We start from the raw sequence: 20,151 nt of genomic DNA on the forward strand, positions 1-20,151 counted from the left end.
GGGAGAAGGAGAAGCAGGCCTCCCACCAAGCAGGGAGCCCGATGCGGGGCTCGATCCCAGGACCCTGAGATCAGGACCTGAGCCGAAGGCAGACGCTTAACGACTGAGCCACCCAGGCGCCCCTCATCTCTTGATTTCTAAGTACCAACCCTCACTAAAAAGAACCAGGGTCCTTGGAGAGATGGCTGAATCCAATACAGGGACAATACAAAGAAGGGACGTCCTGTTGCAACAGAAAGGACGGAAGTGGTCAAAAGCAAGGACAGGGCAAACGAAAGGACACTGGGACTGGTGCTCACAAATCTGGGGCATTCTGAGCATCGGAACGTACAAGAACGTTCGCCGAGCCATAAGCTACTGTAACCAAAGTTAGAGCATAAAGAATCTACAAACCCGTATTGACAATAAACACTACACGGGAAGAAGGTAAGACTTGTCTTGACAACAGTTTCCAGCTAACGTAGAAGGAATCACGGCGTCCGAGGAGTAACAGTTGGCCGGCGTCACAGAGAGCTACATCGGCGGGCGGTGCTGCGGAGACACAGGGCTTACACGCTCCCGACCCATCCCCACATGCGACCCTTTGTGACACAGGGAAAATACTAGCCGAGCAGTGGAGAAACCAGACAAGCCCCGATCCGGGGACCACAGTTAACATTACCAGTCAGGGGCCGACAGTTTGGGGTATCCGGACCTGATACCCCCAAACAGCAACATTTACTTGTTTTCCAGCCAAAAATGTGTAACCTGAATCCGATCCTGACAACACATCAGGCTGAGGGACATCATTCCTCAACCGTATCAGAGCAGGCTGGGCAGGTGGCAAGGGCGTGTGGGGCCAGCGTCAGAGCCGGGACAGAAACGGGAGAGCCCATCACGTGTTCGCTGCCTTGCGTTTCTCGGGTTGGTCGCTACCGCCGTCCCTTCAGAGGAGACCCGTGTTTGGGGGCAGGACACCCACAGCTCAGGGATAAAGCGATGTGCAGGGGAGCAGGGAGGAGGAGGGACAGGACACGCTATGTCCCAGCATAGACACCCTCGCCAGGGGAGGGAGGGAGGCGGGTGTTGGGGAAGGTGTGCAAATACGGAGCAGCAAGGTGCTGAGGGGATGCTGTACACAAAGTGACAGAAGGCCTCAGCTGCCCAGGCTGACGACGAGAGTTCGGCCACATGGGACGGTGTCGCCCTCAGCGGGCTCTGGGCTCCTGGCCGGCTCCAGAACGAGCGGAGTGGTTTCTCTCCGCCTCTGCACGCTGGCCCTCGGGCCACCCTGAAGGGACACTACCAGGCTCTGGATACCCTGGAGTCAATTCCAGAACATTCTGCGTTCCGAGTCATTAGAAGACAGAGAACAGATTCCCGGATTCCTCCCAGGCCATATTCTAGACAAGATCAGGCAAGACAACCCGCACTAGAGTATATTCTAGTTCCCGACCAAGGGGAAGAGCTACTTAAAAACCGTTTTCGAATCAGTAGGCCCTGCCGTGAGAGCAAACGGTAAACGTGGAGGTGAAGTGAGAGTTTGGGCGTCGTGTGTTTGCTTACCTACAGGGGCCTGAACTCTCGCTCCTGACATCAGTCTGATGGGCGGCGGCGGCACGGGCCGGGCGCCCATGGGCTCCGTGCGGCCGCGTCTGCTGCCCGGGGCCTGCCAGAGCCCACGCCTGCCTCCCGCCTGGCCCGCGAGCTCACGGGAACTCAGCTGGAAGGGACAGCAGGGCGTGGGCGGGAAGCAAGCGCCTGGTTCGGGGGCCCTGAGCACGGAGGTGTTCTGATCGCGACACCAGGGCAGCCCTCCGGCTCGAGGTCGGCCCCACGCGCCCGCACCTTGTCCCGGGTGACGGGCTGTGTGTCCTTCCTGCTGAAGCACGGGGTTGGCGGCCCACGCACCCGTTGGGACTTCTAACTGGTGCCGAGTCCGTGCCAGCCTGAGCAGGAGGCTACTGCTGGGAAGGGACCCACTGCTACACGGGACACCTGATGGGTGGCCGGCAAGTCAGGTGACCTCTCCACGTCCGACTGCGAGAAGGCAGAACGAGGCAGGCTTCTCCGCTTTGCTTCTATCCGTACAGTGTGCACAGGATGGAATAAAGGGAAGGCTGCCCGCCTCGTAGAACACTGAGCCACAGGTAACAATACTCCAGTGAACCACCATGCCATCGGACGGACACGTGGATGCCAACACCCGCGGGGCAGAGAAGTCTGGCGGACCCCGTCTCCACGGGCCCCCGGAGGCACGAGACCCTCCTGCAGCTCAGCCAGCTTTCAGTTCCCCACCAGGAATGCCCTTGCCGGGAGCCCTTGAGCAAGGCTGGTGCTGCTCGCCACCTCTCCACCCTGCCTCGTCTGGAACGCTCCGTCAGCCTGCGTTCGCGAGCACCTGCTCGCCGACAGGACCCTCTGGACGGCCGCCTCAGGGCCCTGGGTCGGCTCACTCCCTGGCTCACTGCTGCTGAGTAGCTGTCCCACGCCCGGCCCTGCGGGATGCGGACGGACGGACACAGACCCCGCTCTCACCGATGAGGCCGCCGGTGAACCCAGGCTGTTGCTAAACCGGCTGGCAAGGACCAGCCAGGGAGCCTCCCACATCGAGCTGAACCTCAGCTGACACCAGGAGTAGGCCCACGTGTGCACGTGGCTGTGTCCCAGCCACGTCTCCCACCAGCAGGTCAGGATCCCGAGCTGCCTTCAGTCGTCTGCGCCAACCGTGAGGCACTGTGGGTTACGTGGCCCAGCGCCCAGCAGCGCCCCGCGGCACAGAGCGGCAGCCGTGGGCGGCGTGCGGGGCGCTCTGAGGGGACCCTGGGGTCTGCGCGGAGAGACGGCGGGGGCACGGCCTCCCTGCCTGCAGGGCGCTCAGGAACGCAGATGCGCAGGGGCGGAAACAGACAACGTGCTCTACCCCCTTGGCCTGGTTTCCCCCTTTTGAAAACCACAGCATGGCTACCAAGAGAAAGTCTGCAGGGCCACGCAATAATGATTTGTAACCCCCACGTCGAGGCCACGCTGGAGAGCCCGCGTCCTCGCTAAGGGCACGGCTGGCCCCCGCCTCAGGCACCTGTAACAGGAGAGTCCAGGCTCATGCTGCCAGATCCTCCCATTTCTTGAGATTCCAGAATTTCTGTCTGCTGTGTGCGCTCTCCCAGCTCGGCACCTGCCCTCCCTCTCCGCGGACGATGCGTGAGTCACACCGGCCGCCCCGGGCTCTGCAGGGGCCTCTCCCTCGGCAGCCTCATCCACGCACACGGCTGGTGCGGGGTGGCCTGGGCCTGGCGCAGAGCCCGGGAAGCGCCGCACAATCTGTGGGTCCTGGATCAAAAGGGTTCCAAAAGCCTCTTTCTACACAAACAGGCTTGCTTTTGTGTTCCTCACGGGAAGTCCCTGGTCAGAGGGAACGCTAACGGGTGTGTGTGCGGGGGGTGGGGGTAAGCTCATGTGTTGTCTGGTGGCTCTCTCCCTGCACGAGAACCGCATCTCTGTGAAGATGCACCGTGTCAAGGGTGAACCTGGGGAAGGTCCAAGTCCTCGTGTAGGTCAGACAAAAATTCAGCTGAGGCGGCTGGGGGGCTCAGTCGGTGAAGCGTCTGCCTTCGGCTCGGGTCATGATCCCAGGGTCCTGGGATCGAGCCCCACGTCGGGCCCCCTGCTCAGTGGGGAGCCTGCTTCTCCCTCTCCCACTCCCCCTGCTTGTGTTCCTGCTCTCGCTGTGTCTCTGTCAAAATAAATAAATAAAATCTTTTTAAAAAAATTAAGCTAACTACTTCATACCTTAACCCAACTTTTGAACGGAGACCGATCCTCAGTCTCTACCTCCAAGATAATGCAAGACTTGCACTGAAACAAACAGTATTGAGAGACAGGAACTGACATCCTTTTGGGTCCATAAACATAAGTTACTTTATTACACTTCGTCCCATCAGAACACAGATCGAAGTCACTTCTTACGAGGACATGGCAGGTATTGCACATCTTGACCTAAGCACGACCCGCAGGTCGAAGCAGCAGCGCTGAGGACACAGCACTGAGCTCCGTGTCCCAGGACGAGCGCAGGCCGGGCGCCTCCACGACCCATAAACACATGTTTTCTGCAAACACGTCAAAGGGGCTTTCAATAAAAAACAAACTTTTAATTTTAACTGCACGGTCATGGCCAGAATAAAATGTGCGCGTGGGTCTCCCCCACAGCCCACGTTGTGAGCTGAAACGACCCCCGCTTTCCTAAAGTTTGCGCTGCAACACTTCGCAGACCCACTCTGTGCCTGTTTTCGCCGCCTGACGGAAACCCACAGGGCCTCCCTTCCGGCAGGGAGGCGCTGCTGTGGGGACGCAGATCTCTGGTAAAGGTGGACAGGCCGCAGGGAGCTTTCAGAAGCGGGGCTGCCCGTGTCTCCCGGCACACGAGCCAGGCTGCTGGGACCTCCACCGGGCGCGGCGTGGCGAAGGCGACCGCCTCGGGAGGCACCGCCAGGCGCCCAGCAAGGGCTGCCGTGGAGTGAGCCACGACCGCGGGCCCTGCCGTCCAGCCCCTCGACGCCCGGGGGAAAGCGACCACTGCTCGGCCTTGACACCCACAGACGCACCAGCCACGGAGCAAGGGTCCGGATGGGAAGCCCAACGGCAACTCGGTCTATTCAGAACGGTTCTACGGCCCAGACAAATCCGATTACCAAACGTCTCCCGTGTTTTGCCGAGTGAGCCACAGAGCATGAATACATACTGCTTGTTTTCTCACGGATCCCGTGACCCACAAGCCTCACGGGCCCTGCTGTCGTGCACGTTCCCGTCAGGCGGGGTCCGGTCCCAGGCAGCGGCTCCTGCCCGTGGTCCCCACGCGCCCTGGACGCACGTGTGCACAGTGGGCTGCACACTTCACGCAGGACGCTCTAACAAGGGGCACGAATGGGGCACTCAGCTCGGGGCAGTTCTCTCCAACTAAGCGGGACACCACGACCGGACAGGACACACGGCACGCGGACCGTGTGACCAGAGAGACCACGCGGGCGGCCACAGCGCCACGTCAGGCCCTCCCGGACAGGTGGCCTGGCCTCCACCACCGATGCCCTCCTTGGTGCCGATCAGGGCCCCGCATAGGTAGGCGCGCAGGAACAAACCACAGCAGACAATGGAGTTATGACGGCAAAAATCCAGCCCCGGAGGCAAACCGAAGCTTTAAAAACACTTTGTGGCTACGTGGAAATTAACATGAACGACACAGCTGGCCCGACTTGGAGACAGCGCTGGACTCGGAGCCCGTGTCTACCTGAGCCCGTGCGGAGAACGCCGGCGGGGCCCGGGGCCAGGGGCCGCGCGCTGCAGTCCGGGCCCCCAGCGGCTACTGCCCCTTCTTGGGCGGCACCTGGCCGTTGGCCCCGGTGGGCCGGCTGCTTCTGGGCGCCAGCTGCGCAAAGTTCCAATCCTCCGGGTGGAGCAGCTGCTGAGTCTTCTTGTGGGTCCAGTAGGGATTGAGGATGAGCGTGAGGAGGCTCAGTCCGACGAGGAAGAGCGCCAGGTGCAGCAGGTGGAGGCTGCTGAGCAGCTCGTCCCAGTGCCGGAAGCACACCCACCACATGTGATAGGTCAGCACCATTCGGCAGTGGAACATGTGAACCATCAGCCACTGGTTCAGCTTCCAGAACAGCGAGTCGGACCAGCCGGCCTGTGGACAGAACAGAAGCCGGTCAGTGCACTCTGCACGCAAAGGGTCCACCAGCCCAACACATCCCTGCAGACGCACGCTCTCCCCTGCCTGGGGCTTCTTGCGGGAAGGAGCCGCCCGCCGACTGAGCACCGCGCGGACAGCGGGGCCCCTTCCTCACCCATCCCTTCTCCTCCTTCTGGCAGTTTCTCCCACGAGCAAAATCCAGCCTTCTCTTCAATCTCACCCCAAAGTTCACGTTTAACCTTGAGCTCACACATACCGACCGACAGATCGAGCTCCCGTATGGGAGCCCTGGGACAAGAATCTCCAAGAGGAGAGACGCTGAGGATGACACACATTTCCTGCTTGGAGTTTCGGTACTTTTATCCCAGGAGCCCATGGACACAGGCAGAGACGGACTTTCCTTAAAACAACTCTAAATTCACACTAAGCTAGTTTCCAAGAGTCATAGCCAAAACTGAACACAGAACTTGAAGATGGTCCATCAGATTGTGGACGCCAAGGTGGGACCTCACCAGCACCAGGACATCTGGCCCCAGGACATCCAGCACGGGGAGGGCCAGCACCACATCCCAGCACCCCTCAGACCTCCCACATGCCAGCCTCTCCAACCTTGTCTCTGCTGAACCGAAGCCACAAAACCCTCCTCAGGAGCTCCATGCCGAGGTGGCCCCCAGGGTGGCAGCGGGGTCTTGCGCTTGCAGAAGGGAACTCTGAGCGGGCAGCACAACGCGGCCTCGGGAAAGGGAACGGTTCTACTTGAGCTACGTCCACCCAGTCCCGATGGGGACGCAGCAAACCAACTCCTGAATGTTTTTAAACAACAAGGAAGGAATCTTAATCTCTCATGGCATAAAAATGTGCCCACACAGCTCTGACACAGGAGAACGAGAATCCACGGAATTGATGACTCAGGAAAAATAAACTGAGAAAAACAAGGAACTTCCCTGTTGTCTGAAAAACTGAACTTAGCCAAAAATAACTTCACAACAACTCTGCAGGGTCTACGACTTTTAGAGCAGACGTACCCATGCCTGCTTTTTTCTACTGATAATTCAGTTAGTGAAATAACACCCCACAGAAGCACCCTATTTATGCGGGCAGAGTTTGAACACAAGCATGGACGTGAAGCGAGGAGACGGAAGGCCCACAGAAGGGCCCCTGGAGGCTCTCACGGCTCCCTCTCCGGGCACGTGGGTTCTCGGGCCTCCCGCGGGCAGCCCCCCTGGCGGAGTCTGTAGGGATGGACGCTGCCCTGCTCATGCAGCATGCCACCTCCAGACCCCGTGGGCAGCTTTTCACAGACTCACCAAGGACTTCGTTTGCTCCCACCCTGGGTTTGGTGCCGCTCAAGGTGGACCGTAGCCACATGCTTCCCGTGGACCCCACGCTGCTGGAGCAATGAGCACGCAGGAGTGAGAGCCAAGGCACACACCCGAAGCAAGTGTAACACCTCCACACTAAAGGCGCCTAAGACACAGAAGCTGAGACCAGATCTGTGTTCACCGGTCCTGACAGCCACGTGACAGAAGGATAAAACCAAATACGTCTGCTAACTTTTCTGTAAAATCAGAGGGCGAGGCTATAGTTCTCGGAGGCTCCTGTCCGAAGGAGAAGCCACGACCGCCGTCAGCCCCCCATCAGCAGGAACCAGGTGCCTCAGCACTCGGGCGTGCCCCAGTCTGGTGAGAAACCGTGTGGCCTCTGCCAAGTGGTCCCATCACCAGGCCCAGAGGCGGCGATGGACAGCACTCAGGTTGCCACAGGTGCGCTGTTCATGTACCCTCCTCCAACACCCACTGCAGTACTGGGTGCAGCCTGGACGCACATGGGGGGTGGGGACACACGATCCCAGCTGCATGGACTCTGCTCCCTTGTGCGAGCTTCTCTGGACTTGGCCACACTGTTTCCCAAGGGAACAAAGCACACATCTGCCCCGCGCGGCCTCCACCTCTAGAGCTCGGCCCGTCGTCCGCGTTTCCTCCCCAGTCCCCGCCTGCAACTGGCAGGGCGCCCGATTACCACCAATGAGCGCATGCATCTTCTGTGGGGTCGTAGGAGTAGGCCACAGGTACACCTTTCTCAAGCACAGAAACACGGGAGGTTTGACGTTTCCAAAGTCAGATCGCTCCTGTGGAAGAGCTCAGGCTTCGAGAGTACGAACTGTGGGGACACGGGAGCAGAGCGGAGCACACCTCAACGCCACCGCCCCCCACCCCTCCTTCGCACTTAGCAGCACGGACTCCGTCCCACTTTGCCATTCCCTCCAAAATTCACAGAACAAAGGGCTCTTCCCCGTTATTCCCCTCACTGCTAAAAGTGGTCTTCTTAAATTATTAATGTTCATATCACAGATATGAACTTTTACTCACAGAGTAATTATGTTCAGAAAGCTCGAAGCCTGAGAACTGAGCATTCTTCGGCATAACCCGGGTCACCTGGTGTCCAGCGCCACCACGTGCTCTGAGCAGGGACAGGGACAGCGTCGGTGACAGCACGTACAGAGCCGCTTTCTGCAGCACAGCGTGGGGCATGTGCACGGAAACCGACAGGCCTCATGCACACCCGGGCCAGTCGTTGTGGGTGAATTTTATCCCGAGGTTCAAGTCCTGTGCAATTCGTTTGTTAATGCTAACGTTTCAGAATCAGTCAAGAAGGAAATGCTAATAATAAGCTACTACTGGAGGCAGAGCCTGTCTCAAATCACGGTGATGTTTGCCGTCTTCAGGTACATCCCGTGCTATCTCAACAACTCAGACCTGGTGCTCTGGCAGATTCTTAAATCCGGATGCCCAACTACGCATGACTTTGGCAGCTTTACTGAAAGCTTAAAAGGATTTCAATACTGTAGGCAGCACTGACTTACGTTTAGTAGTATGTGAACGACAACACGGAACACTGACCTGAGCTACCTTGATTTGGGGTGCAGTTCTGCTGATGGGGTCTGCTGGCTTGGCAGAGTCAGGGTGCTAAGAAGTGAACACACGGAGATCCCTTTCTCCATCCTGCACAAACAGCACCCAGCGAACTGCAGAGGCAGCAGAAAAATCCAAAACCAAGTCTCTCTCCCGAGCCCACCCACCGCTGGAGTCTGCCTTCCTCCCGAGGATGCTGAGGACCAGAGGCTGGTGGCCACGCCGGGCCCAGGCGGTGGAGACACAAGTCTGGAGAAATACACGTGAAGCTGTTCAACACTGATCACCACTATGGACTGGAAGGAGACAAGAAGATTTTCTTTCCTTTTTTTTTTTTTTTTATGAAGTTCCAACAAAAAAATAACAAAAATTCCAGAAAACTAATCATCTGTTTTCTCAAACGTGGGCCTCACATCCCAGGCACGTCTGTCTTGTAGGTTTGGTGCAGGTCCCTGTTGGCCACAGCGGTCCAGCCCATCCACGTGAGCGGGCTGCCCTGTGCGGGGGGCAGACGGGACAGGATGGCCGGACGGCAGCCCGCGTGTCCGGCACAGCCTCCGTCCACGGCTGACCACAACACTGGTGCTGTGCTCACGGCCACAGAATGCAGGGAAGTCTCAGCCCCTGCTCTCCAAACTCAGGAAGCCCCTCTCGTGGAGGGGACATCCATAAGCAGAGAACTGAAAAGCCGCAGGGCGTGAGCAGGACACACCGGCAGCGCCCGAGTCACGGCATCTTATCAAAACGACCCACCGCTGGACCAGCAGCCTCCATCATTTGGAGGTCGGCCGGCTTCACTCCTCCCTCCATTAACCATTTCCAACCTTCCCCCAAATCACTGCTGCCTGAGGACCTCAACCGTCCGCAAACCCTGCATTCACGAAGCTCCTGGCACTGAGCAGCGGCTACAGCTCCCCAGCCGGAGGGCCGGCGTTCACGGGCCAGCCCCGGCCCTCCCCGAGCTGCCCGGCCCGCCTGCTCGCCGCGGCACCTGTCCCCGTGCTCACACGTCCTCCTGCGGCACGAGGCGGGGGCAGCCCCGGGGGACCGCAGCAAGGCCAGACGCCGGCGTTTGCTACGTGTGAACGGTCTGCCCCACGAACACCGGTAACGCACTCCGATGTTCCCACACTGTCTACCCCAGGGGACCTGAAGGCACTGATGATGCTTCCTGCTTCTCGATTTTCTGCCGAAGCTACCACAGCGTTACAGAAGTGCTCAGGGCCCTGACCCATTTGCGGTGACTGCATCAGACATTTACGAAACAAAAAGCAGTATTTCATGTTTCACATAAAACATCCTGTGAACAGTGAGCCACAGAAGACGGCAAGAAATCTGCGCTAAAGACAGAATTCTCAACAGTCTCACCTGAACATTTTGCTATCAAGATGGTATCCAGAAAACATACAGCTTCTAAAAATACTGTTTTACAAACAAAAAGGCAACAAATACTGCACAAATAGTGATGGTAGGTCCCGACACCTCTGATCGGTAGAAAAACCACCTTATTCAGAAACACAAGCGTAAGACGACACGCAAGCTATGACAGACATCAGAAGACAGTGGACAGGAAGCCGGACCCACCCTCCCCGCAAACACCCGGATTCAGCACAATGCACACACAAAGCTCCTTTGTGAGAAATCAGAAACCCTGGGGAGGCCCCTGCATGCGGGGGAATGTGAGCCGCCCTCGCCGCGGAAGGGAGGGACCCTCCAGCAGCACAGGGTCAGGAGGAGACCCCAGAAGAGGGAGGAGTTGCTACATGCGTCCAGCACCCCACCCTTTCCGAGGGGCTGGCGGAGGACTGGCCTCTGTCTGGTCGGTCCTGCAGGGTCCAGCTGCCGGGCCCCGGGGAGAAGAGAGGCGGTGGCTGGGCTGGCAGACCCCGTAGCTTCTGCCCCCGACTCCAGCTCCGCACGGAGGGAGCAGACTACACAGCGGCCGACTTTCCCCCGGGGAGGGACAGAGCCGGCAGAGAGCCCCAGAATCTCTGGCCAGGCTGACCAGTGGGGTTGGCTCCCGCGTGAGGACAGTGTGTGGAGCCTGGGAGAGGTGCTTGCTTTGTTTGATGCACAGGCAGCAACAGCCTTGGGCAAGGGCAGGGTCGGGCAAAGGTGTTCCCAAGGTCAATCTCCAAAAGCAGACCCTAAGGGACTGGAGTTAAATGATGTATCTGACAGAAAAGGACCCGTAACTGTCACGAAGATGCGAGTCACTGGAGTCACGAGAACAATGCATGAACCAAATGAGAATTTCAACAGAGACAGAAAATATTTAAGAAAAAAAAAAGTCCCAAAAGGAAATCAAGGAGCTGAGAACACTTAGTAAAGGAACTGAAAACTTGACTAGAAAGCTTCGCCAATGTGATCCCCAGTTCAACGCCATTCCTACCAAAATCACAATGGCACTCTTTGCAGAAATAGAAGAAACCATTCTAAAATCCACGGAAAACCACACAAGACCACAAACAGTCATCTGAGCCTTGAGAAAGAAGAACACGCGGAGGCACCACACTTCCTGATTTCAGACTATAACACAGACTATAACACAGACTATAATACGCAAAACGGCACGGCACTGGTGGGAAGGCGGGCACGGAGCCCAGAGGCCAGAAGGAAGCCCACCGCGGACACTAACTCGTCGACCACAGAAGGGCCAAGAACCTGCAACGGGGAAAGGCCGTCCCTCCGACAGGTGGTGCTGGGAAGACTGGGCTGCATTCCTACATCAGACACAAAAGTCAGAATGGGTTGAAGGCCCCAAAGCTAACAGTCCTGGAAGAAAACATGGGAAAAAGCTTCACGACTCCAGTCTTGGCAACGATTGCCCAGCTATGACCCCAAGAGCGCAGGCGACGGAGATGAAAATAAACTGCGACCGCGTGAAGCTAAGAACCTTCACGGCAGAGGCACAAACACACGCCCCACAGTGGGGGGCGGGCGCCTGCAGACCGGTGACCAGCAGCAGACTACTCTCCAATGCAGGTAAAGAGCTACAAGGCGCGAGTGGAAACAAAACTCTGATCCGAACATGGCTCAAGGCGGTGAACCGTTTTCGGGAGAAGACACGTACGTGGTCCACAGCTGCATGAAAGTGTGTAAGCTCGCTGATCACGAGGGAGAAGCAAACCAAAACCACATGAGACCGTTGCACACGGGTCATGACGGCGAGAATCAACAACATGCAGGAGACCAGTGTGGGCGAGCACGTGGAGACACCGGGACCCTGGCACGGCGTCGTGGGAACGGAGAGGGGGTGGCCGCCGTGCAGAACAGCACGGAGGTTTTACCACGTCATGCAGTCATCCCACTGGTGAACGCTCTTCCAAAATAACCGAAATCAGGATCTCAAAGAGCTGGGAGCACCTCCATGCTCACTGCAGCACTATTCGCAGCGGCTAAGATGCGCCCACGACCCAGGTGCCCACGACGGACCCACGGACACAGACAGCGTGGCGCCCACACACAACGCAAAACCCGTCTGCCTGAGAGGAGATTCTGCGGTGGGCCACGTGCGTGAGCCTTGCGGACACGACGCTCGGAGGAGTGAGCCTCCACTTATGTATCTAAAGCAGCCGAATTCACAGAACGGTGTGGGGCGGTGGCTGCCCGCAGCTGGAGGGAGAGGAGGCTGGAAGCTTCGGCAAGCACGGGGGGCAAACTCGAGGGCTTGGCCGTGACACGCCGTGCCTGTGGTCTGCAGGAACGTCCTGTCCACGTAAGAACTCCTGAAGCGGGTGGATCTCATGATAAGCGTTAAAATAACATAAGATGAAATAAAAATTTTAAAAAAGATGCGTGTGTACATATATAGTTTATGGATTTTTTTTTTAAAAAGCATCTGAAAGAAAAATACCATGTTTTCTGGGGCTTACAACATCCTATCGACTAAGTGCCAAGATCCAGAGAGTCTTGTTTTGCTACGGAGCTAGAAGCCTAAGAGATTTGCAGTTAGAACACGGAATTCAGCCAGGAGGAGCTGCTCACGGACTCCGCACACTGCGATTGAGTCTGGGGTGACCACAGAGCACGGTGCCCGAGGAGCGGGCTCCCCCACCGGTGCAGACCAGGGCAGCAGCAGCAGATGCCCCCCGTGTCCCGCCGGAAACACTCACCTTTAAGAGCATCCAGGAAATGCAGGTGAAGGGGGTGCTGGCCTCCAGGAGCAGTGTGGTCATCGCCAGATAGTGGCCCGCTTCCAGGTTGACCAAGGAGCCAAGAAAGCCAAGGAAGGCGAAGAGATGATGGGCCACCAAGAACAAGTCAAACGTGCGGAAGAGCGCGTTGGACAGGTGAACCGCTACATTTTCGAAGAAGAAGAATCCAGTTGCCGTGGCGATGTGGAACCAGCACCAGTTCTGCTGGCCACGCACCTTGTCGGCTTGCAGCACGGAGTCCACCAGCAGGGCCCACAGGCCCGCAGCCGTGCTCTGAATGCCAAACACGGCGCGCGTGGCCGCCAGGTCCCAGAAGACCTTCTCCCTGGCCACCAGAGAGCGGTATGTGGCGTTGAGGGAGGACGACAGCTGGTGGCAGACCACGAAGACGCCCAGGTAGAAGACGAAGCCGGCGACCGCCAGCGTGGAGCGGATCTTCCAGGACGTGTAGTCCAGGTCGAAGATGCTCTCTGCCGTGCCTCCATCGCTCACAGGAGTCATCCTGCTCGACTGAGTCTGCCGCGGGCGTCCCAGGCCCACGCCCCAGCTCTCCAAGAACGCAGAGTCGGTGTGGGTGCCTCTGGGGTCTGCATGCACCTGTCTGCCACCTGCAGAAGGACAGACGGGTCACTCCGCGTGGACCAGGCAGGAGCGAGCCCACAGCCCCGCTCCAGCAGGACAGACGCACTATGGTAATAGGATTTCTAAAAACCTCTTCACCGTATCTGAAGACACACGCACCACAAGAAAACGCCCAACCCGTTGGCGGTCCAGGACAAGGCCGGGAGAGGAGCTGGGAGCTAGAGCGGAGTGGAGTGGACAGGCCGTCCTGGACTCTGCCCTGGGCCACCCGGGAGTCACGCTGTGTGCACAGTCCACGGGGTAGCACATGTTCAGACAATCACACAGCCATGGGCTCTCGCCCGGAAACCAGAGACAGGAACACTGGCCTGGTCGTGCGCGGTCTGCAGGGCCACGTCCACATGCCCCAGGCCCGCCAGCCCCCGCGTCCCGCGTGCTGGCTTCGGACCAGCTGCAGTCCGGGTCACACATGGCAATCTCTGCGGTGCGCAGCGGACGCGGTGGTGAGAGCATGAGGATGCTCGTCACCTGTAGCCATCCGCCCTTGAAAAAGCCACAGGAAAACCGAAGTCCTGGTTCCGGTCTGTTAACCCGCCAGGCAGCGTCGAGTCTGCCCTCAGTGCCCTGTCGGAAGCAAGTGCGGGGACTGGATCGGAGGGGCGAGGCCGCCGTGCATGCCCATCTGCGGACAGTGGGAATTACTGCTCCCTGGAGCTCCCCCGGGCCCCCCGCCAGACCAGAGCATCGTCAGGGCCTTCTTGAGTCTCCAAGTAACTCCGCTTCCAACCATGAAAACGATCCCCTGCGCCACAGACAGAAAAACATCAACGGAGCACGTCCCCGAGGGCCGTGGGTAGAGCTCATGGCTGCCCTGTTCCCAAAACTCATGCTCTCCTACAACCAGGGGCTGCCTGTGGGCAGAGAAAACATCACGAACACACTTACCTATTCAAGAAACAAGTTCAACTGAAATAAGCCAATGACTTTCCTCTGTTAACAGTGTAAAAACAAAAGTTCATCCTTTCATTGCCCAGAAATATAAACTATTTCTTCTTTTCACAACCAACCCACTTCCTATTCCTACGTAGGTTCGACAAAACTTGGGAGATCGCGGGAAAATGGACTTCAAACCTGATTTCCAGTACATTTAAGAAGTTTCCTGACTCGGCGTTAGAAGATGGTTGTCGTCTGGGTTCTTCTAGTTAGCAAGACAGAGTGGACTGTAGTCACCCCCGGAAGAACGCCGTACAGGTCTGCGCTCCTGCCCCGTTCAAGTCTGAGCCCTGTGCTCTCAGGACCAGACCCCACCCCGCCCTGCACCCTGCTCCATGCTCCAGCCCTACTCAGCCTTCCAGTTCCTTTAAACCCACCTGCCTTATTACCTCTGGGCTTCGGCTCCCGCTGGGTCCTGTACCTGAGTCCATGCACCTGCCCCGCCTGTCAGCCCCTCTTACCTTCAGATTCATCGGTGCCGTTTCTCCAGAAGCCATCTCAGACCAGAGGAAGTGCCACGGACTGCCCACCCTCTGTCCCCTCCACCATTGTATCTAGACACGCACTCTGACTACTGCTGGGACCCCTAACCTCCCCCAGACCAGCAGCTCTCTGAGGCCAGGGTCATGCCCACCTGTCCATCACCTTGCCCCCACTGACGGATACAGCACCTGGCACAGAGGACCCACTCAAGAAGCACTTGTTGAACATATGCAGAGATTTCAAATTACGCTCACACGGTCAAATTTATGTAAGTTTGGACGTGTTTTGTTTGTAAAACTGCAAACAGCAGTCTTGAGTCTTCCAAACAGACAAGGATGTCTGAAGCTCCCTATGCCAGACTTTCAGGGAGGGGACCCCCAGGATCAGGGGCTCACCAAGGGGCCTTGGAGGCCTGGCCTGCAGGTTCCCCCGGGTCCCGCCTGCCCCCCACACCCCACAGCTTTGCAGGGGCTCGTCGCACACGGCACTTCCTTGGGGAGCAGAGGACTCTGCCTCACATCTGGTGAAGGAAGAGCAGGCCTGCAGGGGAATCGGGCTGCCCACAGCAGACCTAAGACTCTCCATCCTTGGGGAGACACCACATCGAGCAGAGCGTCCAGCCACAAGCATTAAACCAGCTGTGAATCTGTGAATATTCAGTGAAAAGCAGCAAAATGGCTCTTCTGCCCAGACGGTTGCCATGACCAGTCAGGACACAGAACGTACTAGCTCATTTAACCCAAGCTATAAAGGAACCATTTCCAACCACTGAACTCTTGGATTTGATAACGGTCCTATAATCAAAGGCCAGTATCACAGAAGTGTTTGTTTTCCTATTCCTCAGTGAACACGACCTCTAAAGTAGGCTGGCTCTCTGTCAGTAGGAATCTGGCTCCGGGAGGAGAAGAGACGAGACCACACCCATTCGCTCCCTTTCTACCCAGGGCTCTGGGTCTGCCCCAGTGCATGTGCCCAGGAGTGCTCTGTACCGGACGGGACTGCAGGTGTCCAGCCGGCTGCTCCCATGGGTTCACAGGCATGTTCTCTCTTCCTCACACATCCCAGAACACTTGCGAGTTCATGTGCACACAGACCCAGTTTAACACCAGAGGACAGGCTGGAAAGAGCGCTTGGCTCTGGGTATCTGTGCACAGATGTGTGTGTGTTTCTCCCCCTCTGTGCTCTGACAACTTAAAAACCTCCCTGGCTGGGGAGACTGCCCGCCTAGGGCCAGCCCGCTCTCACGAGATAGCAAAGCAGAGAACTAACCGATCAGAGCCTTGCCTCCCCCGTCTGTCCCCGCACCCAGGAGCAACATTCCTCTGCCTCTTGCCACCCCTATTGCCCAAAGCCCAGCAAAATTGTCCAAAGTCACCAGTCCTGAATCATTCACCCTGTCCTGCCTGCTTTTCCCATGGAAACCCCAACAAAGGCCGTGGCCTAAGGCTTCCCCTGCCTCCTGACCTAGTGCTTCCCCGGGGGGCGCAGCATGGGGTGGCCTGGAGTGCCTTCCGTCTCTAGGACCCATGAGTATAATGGCCTTGGTCTTCCTGAGCCTCTGCTCCGTGCCCTCTTGTGGCTGCACCTACTTCATAAAAGCACGCAGAACAATCGGTTCTGCAGCAAGTCACCTTCTAAACCCATGAGGATGGGGGCCAAGAGATTTACAGAGCAACTTCCGGTAAAGATCTCCAGGGTTCGGGAATGAAGCCTCTCATCAAGCACTTCAGTGACCAGGAAAAGGTTACCCTACACAAAACTGCAAACTGCGAAAATACGGACTCCTCCCAAGATTTCTGCTTGTACTCTTCCACATGGCAGTCATGAGATCTGGGCTACAGTTCCCATTTTGCCACGATTGCATCAATATGCTCTTAGCCAAGTCACCTAACTTCTGTGGTGCCTTGGCCTTGAAATGGGAGGGTCCCGTGACTCCAGGGCTCAGGCTCGCCCCACTGGAAATGGCCAGTACAGGTGTTGTTTAGGGAGGTCCAGGTCAGGAGTCAGGGACTCCAGGGTGCCAGGCCCAAAGGAACAAGAACAGTGCGTTCTGATCTTGGTTCCACTACTTCGGAGCTAAGAAAACACGTTTCGTAACAGTCGTGGGCCCCAGTTTCTGATGAGAATAAAAAAATGCACAGAAATGCAGGACAGTAGGGTAGTGCTAACCAATACGAGGCACCCATTATGTGCTCCGCACAGGCCACTAGGTCATTTAGGCTTTACAGTGTCTCCAATTTCCGTACCGAGCCCAGGCTCGGCCCCCTTGTTTCCGACTGGATTGGCACCTGTCAGAGACTTTAGAGCTCCCGCCCCTGGTGCACGCAGATCACCAGCAGAGGTTTTCTGTTTGGTCGGTTTCTTCCCTACCTATGGAACATGCCCGGGACAGGGCCACCTCCAGACTCGGCCTTTACTGCCCTGGAGTGATGGCCAGGCGTGGGCATTTTCTGTGTGGCCAGGTGCCCTAGGGCAGGTACAGAGCCCCTGGACTGGATGATCTCCAGTCCCCATCTGGTTGTAAAAACCGTGGACTCGGAGGTAGAATGGTTTAGTGTCTTCCTTCTTCCAAACCAGGCTAGCATAACCTACATGCCTTAGTGGATTTGACACATGAGCAGATACAATTTAAAAAATCAGATTATCCTGCTGGAGAGAAACCCGGAAAGCAGGCCCCCGTGAGTCCCTCTTTCCTGCTGCCCCTCCTGCCGTCCCTGCTCCCCAGCAAGCAGCATGGGGACAGGCAGGGGCCCAACGCTCCGGGAGGGGAAGGCATGTGCACCGTCCGTCCCGGGTGGATACAGGGCAGGCTCCTGAGCACTTGGGAAGAGGCGGGAGCACAGACCTGTTCCTGGGTCCACATGTTCTGAACCACATGCCTGAGTCCCTACCACTGAGACACTGAGGCAAGGATGGAGGAACAGGGCTCGGCGGGGAGGCCCATGGAAGGTGGCCACGGGCAGCACAAGCACTTTCCCTGGGTGACAGGGACTGGTTGCCAGGGCTCAGAAATCCAGGAAAAGCCCCGGGCCTTTAAAGTACACCACGGCACAGCCCGGGGCCGGCTGCCAGGTCTGGGAGCCTCCTGGACCGCCTTTTTGAAGACGGTTTCGGATCTAAACACAGAACTGCAGACAGGTGAGGTCAGACACAGAAACGGACAGCAAGGCCAGAGCTGAGACAGACTGTGCCAACGAGAGAAACCGACAACTCACCCACCGCCCCCGTTCTCTCCCCGTTCTGATCCCCATCCCTGCTCCAAGCCGGATCTCACGTGCTCCTACACAGCGGCCGATGCGGTGCCTGAGCGAGCCCATGCTGGTCTGGCCTCATCCGGCACTGTGGGTGTCTCGGGGCCCCTGGGACCAACAGTACCTCCCAGCTGGGGGCGCTCCAGCGAGGTGAACCACCAAGCGAGGAAGGCCAGGCCTCGGGTCGCAGGGAACTGCAGGGACCCCGTCGGGGCAGCAAGTCAGCCTCCCCTGGAGCCCTGCGGAGGTCCCGCTGTCCCTTCCACAGCGTCACAGTGCTACCTGAATCCACGCACCCACAAAATCCACCAGGCCCTATTCTGGAAAGGCGGCGCAGACGGGGTGGGGCGGAGTTCCATTTCTCCTTTTGTCTTCCATTGGCCCGTCAGCGCGACCACATCCCCCCCAGCTTCGATGGCACAGGGGACATCAGGGTCACCTTCATATGGGCCTGCAGTGCAGGGGCAGTCACAGCTAGGGGTCACTGCTCCCTCGTCGGTACAGCGGGAGGCCCAGCAGCGCATACACAGCTCTTCCTCCACGTGGAAGGCTCCGGAGCCCAGGCCCTACAGCCCTGCACCCCCGCGGTAGAAGAGCTGTGGCCCGGAGGCGCTGGCTCCTGGAGGGGCCCGGAGCCCCATCCCTGACTCGCTGCGAGCCTTGTCTTTGGGAAAAATCAATCTACAAACCTCATCTTTCTTTCTTGTATAAGATTTGGTGGTTTAAGCTGATGCATTGCACTGGACCAGGCATTTTTTAAAGAATTCCTGGGTGTGAGCTTCAGGGCCATAGTGATCCAGCGGCCGCGTCTCCAGGGATGGGACTCTGTGGCCACCAGGACCCTTGCAGCTCCATCTGACACCCACTGATGAATTCATGGGGGTGCTAAATTGCTAAAATACCAGTATTTTTGCATTTGACTGCAATAACTGATCCAAAACTTGGAAATGAAGTCAAAAAGATGAAGAAAGGTTGCGTGCTTTTCAGGTCCTGCTGGATTACTGGCTAATAAAGCCCCTGAGGATCATCTGACTGCGGGAGACAAGTGTCACTTCCTGTTTCCCCGGGGACTGGCCCTGTCAGTGAAGTGACAGGCTGGACTATGACAACGGTAAAGGGCTGTGATCTTCCTCTCAGCCCAGGGGAAAGAGATAATGGAAGGCCGTGGTTTCATCGCACTGGAGGTACCCACCAGCGCCCCGCTGGACCCCACAAGCCTATCTGAGCATTCCTTTCATTCACTGGTTTTGACGGGCTTTGTCTTCCCCCTGGATCGACCATCCATGAGATCAAAGTAACCTAACAAGGGTTCCCCACTTGCGTGAGAATTGTTTGTAAGGTTTTCAGAATTATGCGTTGGCAGTGCGTAAAAATATTTCATCCAAAGTAAAAAAAAAAAAAAAAAGAGAGAGACTCAAGGAGCAAAATTTAGGAAATATGAACAAGCATAAAAACACAAAAATAAAATTCTGTAATCCCCTAAGGCAGCTCCAGGGAGCGCTACTGCTTTGGGTTCAATCATTTGCTGGTTCAATCATTTCACTCAATATAAACTCTTATTTTTTCCCATAAAAAGGGATCAGGTATACACACACTGCCTCGCACCTGCTTCTTTCCTCTCCACAATACAGGACTCCGGTGCAGAGGTTCTCCTCCTGGCACTGAGACCCTCCCCCTCCCAGGGATGTTCTGCTACATCCAACACCCCGTTAGGTTTCCCCCTTTCTCACGGTCTCAACTGCTCTGCAGAGAACTTCCTGGAGGCTCCAGAGAGAACCCACCTCATGTTCAGCTCCAGTTTTTTAGGGATAGGAGGTGCTCAGTGAAAACCTGAACAGCAAATAGGGCCTGGAAGGTGCTGGAGGAAGGCTCACGGCTGAGGCCCCGCTCCTTCCCGACCCCCAGGGCTGACCTGCACAGGCCCCCCCTAGACGCGGGGGTGCCCCCCTGCACAGGGCTCCCCTAGACACGGGGGTGCTCCCCTGCACGCAGAGGTACTCCCCTGCACGGGGCCTCCCTAGACGCGGGGGTGCTCCCCTGCACAGGGCCCCCGCTAGACGCGGGGGTGCTCCCCTGCACAGGGCCCCCCCTAGACGCGGGGGTGCTCCCCT

The 20,151-nt window shown here is 57.5% G+C and overlaps 1 protein-coding gene across 1 annotated transcript in view; it reads right to left on the reverse strand.

The window, feature by feature from the left end:
* Positions 1–5,128: 5,128 nt before the first annotated feature.
* CLN8 (CLN8 transmembrane ER and ERGIC protein) overlaps positions 5,129–20,151 on the reverse strand; it is a 15,509-nt gene continuing 486 nt past the window's right edge. Inside the window, exons 2-3 of the mRNA XM_035004328.1 lie at positions 12,690–13,339; positions 5,129–5,656 (exon numbers count right to left, since the gene is read on the reverse strand). Coding sequence (XP_034860219.1) covers positions 5,333–5,656; positions 12,690–13,232 — 867 coding nt within the window. The 5' untranslated portion in view covers positions 13,233–13,339 and the 3' untranslated portion in view covers positions 5,129–5,332. The remainder of the gene's footprint in view (positions 5,657–12,689; positions 13,340–20,151) is intronic.

This window comes from Mirounga leonina, unplaced genomic scaffold, assembly GCF_011800145.1.
Source record: "Mirounga leonina isolate KUSES-001 unplaced genomic scaffold, KU_Mleo_1.0 Mir_128, whole genome shotgun sequence".
NCBI classification, from domain to species: domain Eukaryota; kingdom Metazoa; phylum Chordata; class Mammalia; order Carnivora; family Phocidae; genus Mirounga; species Mirounga leonina.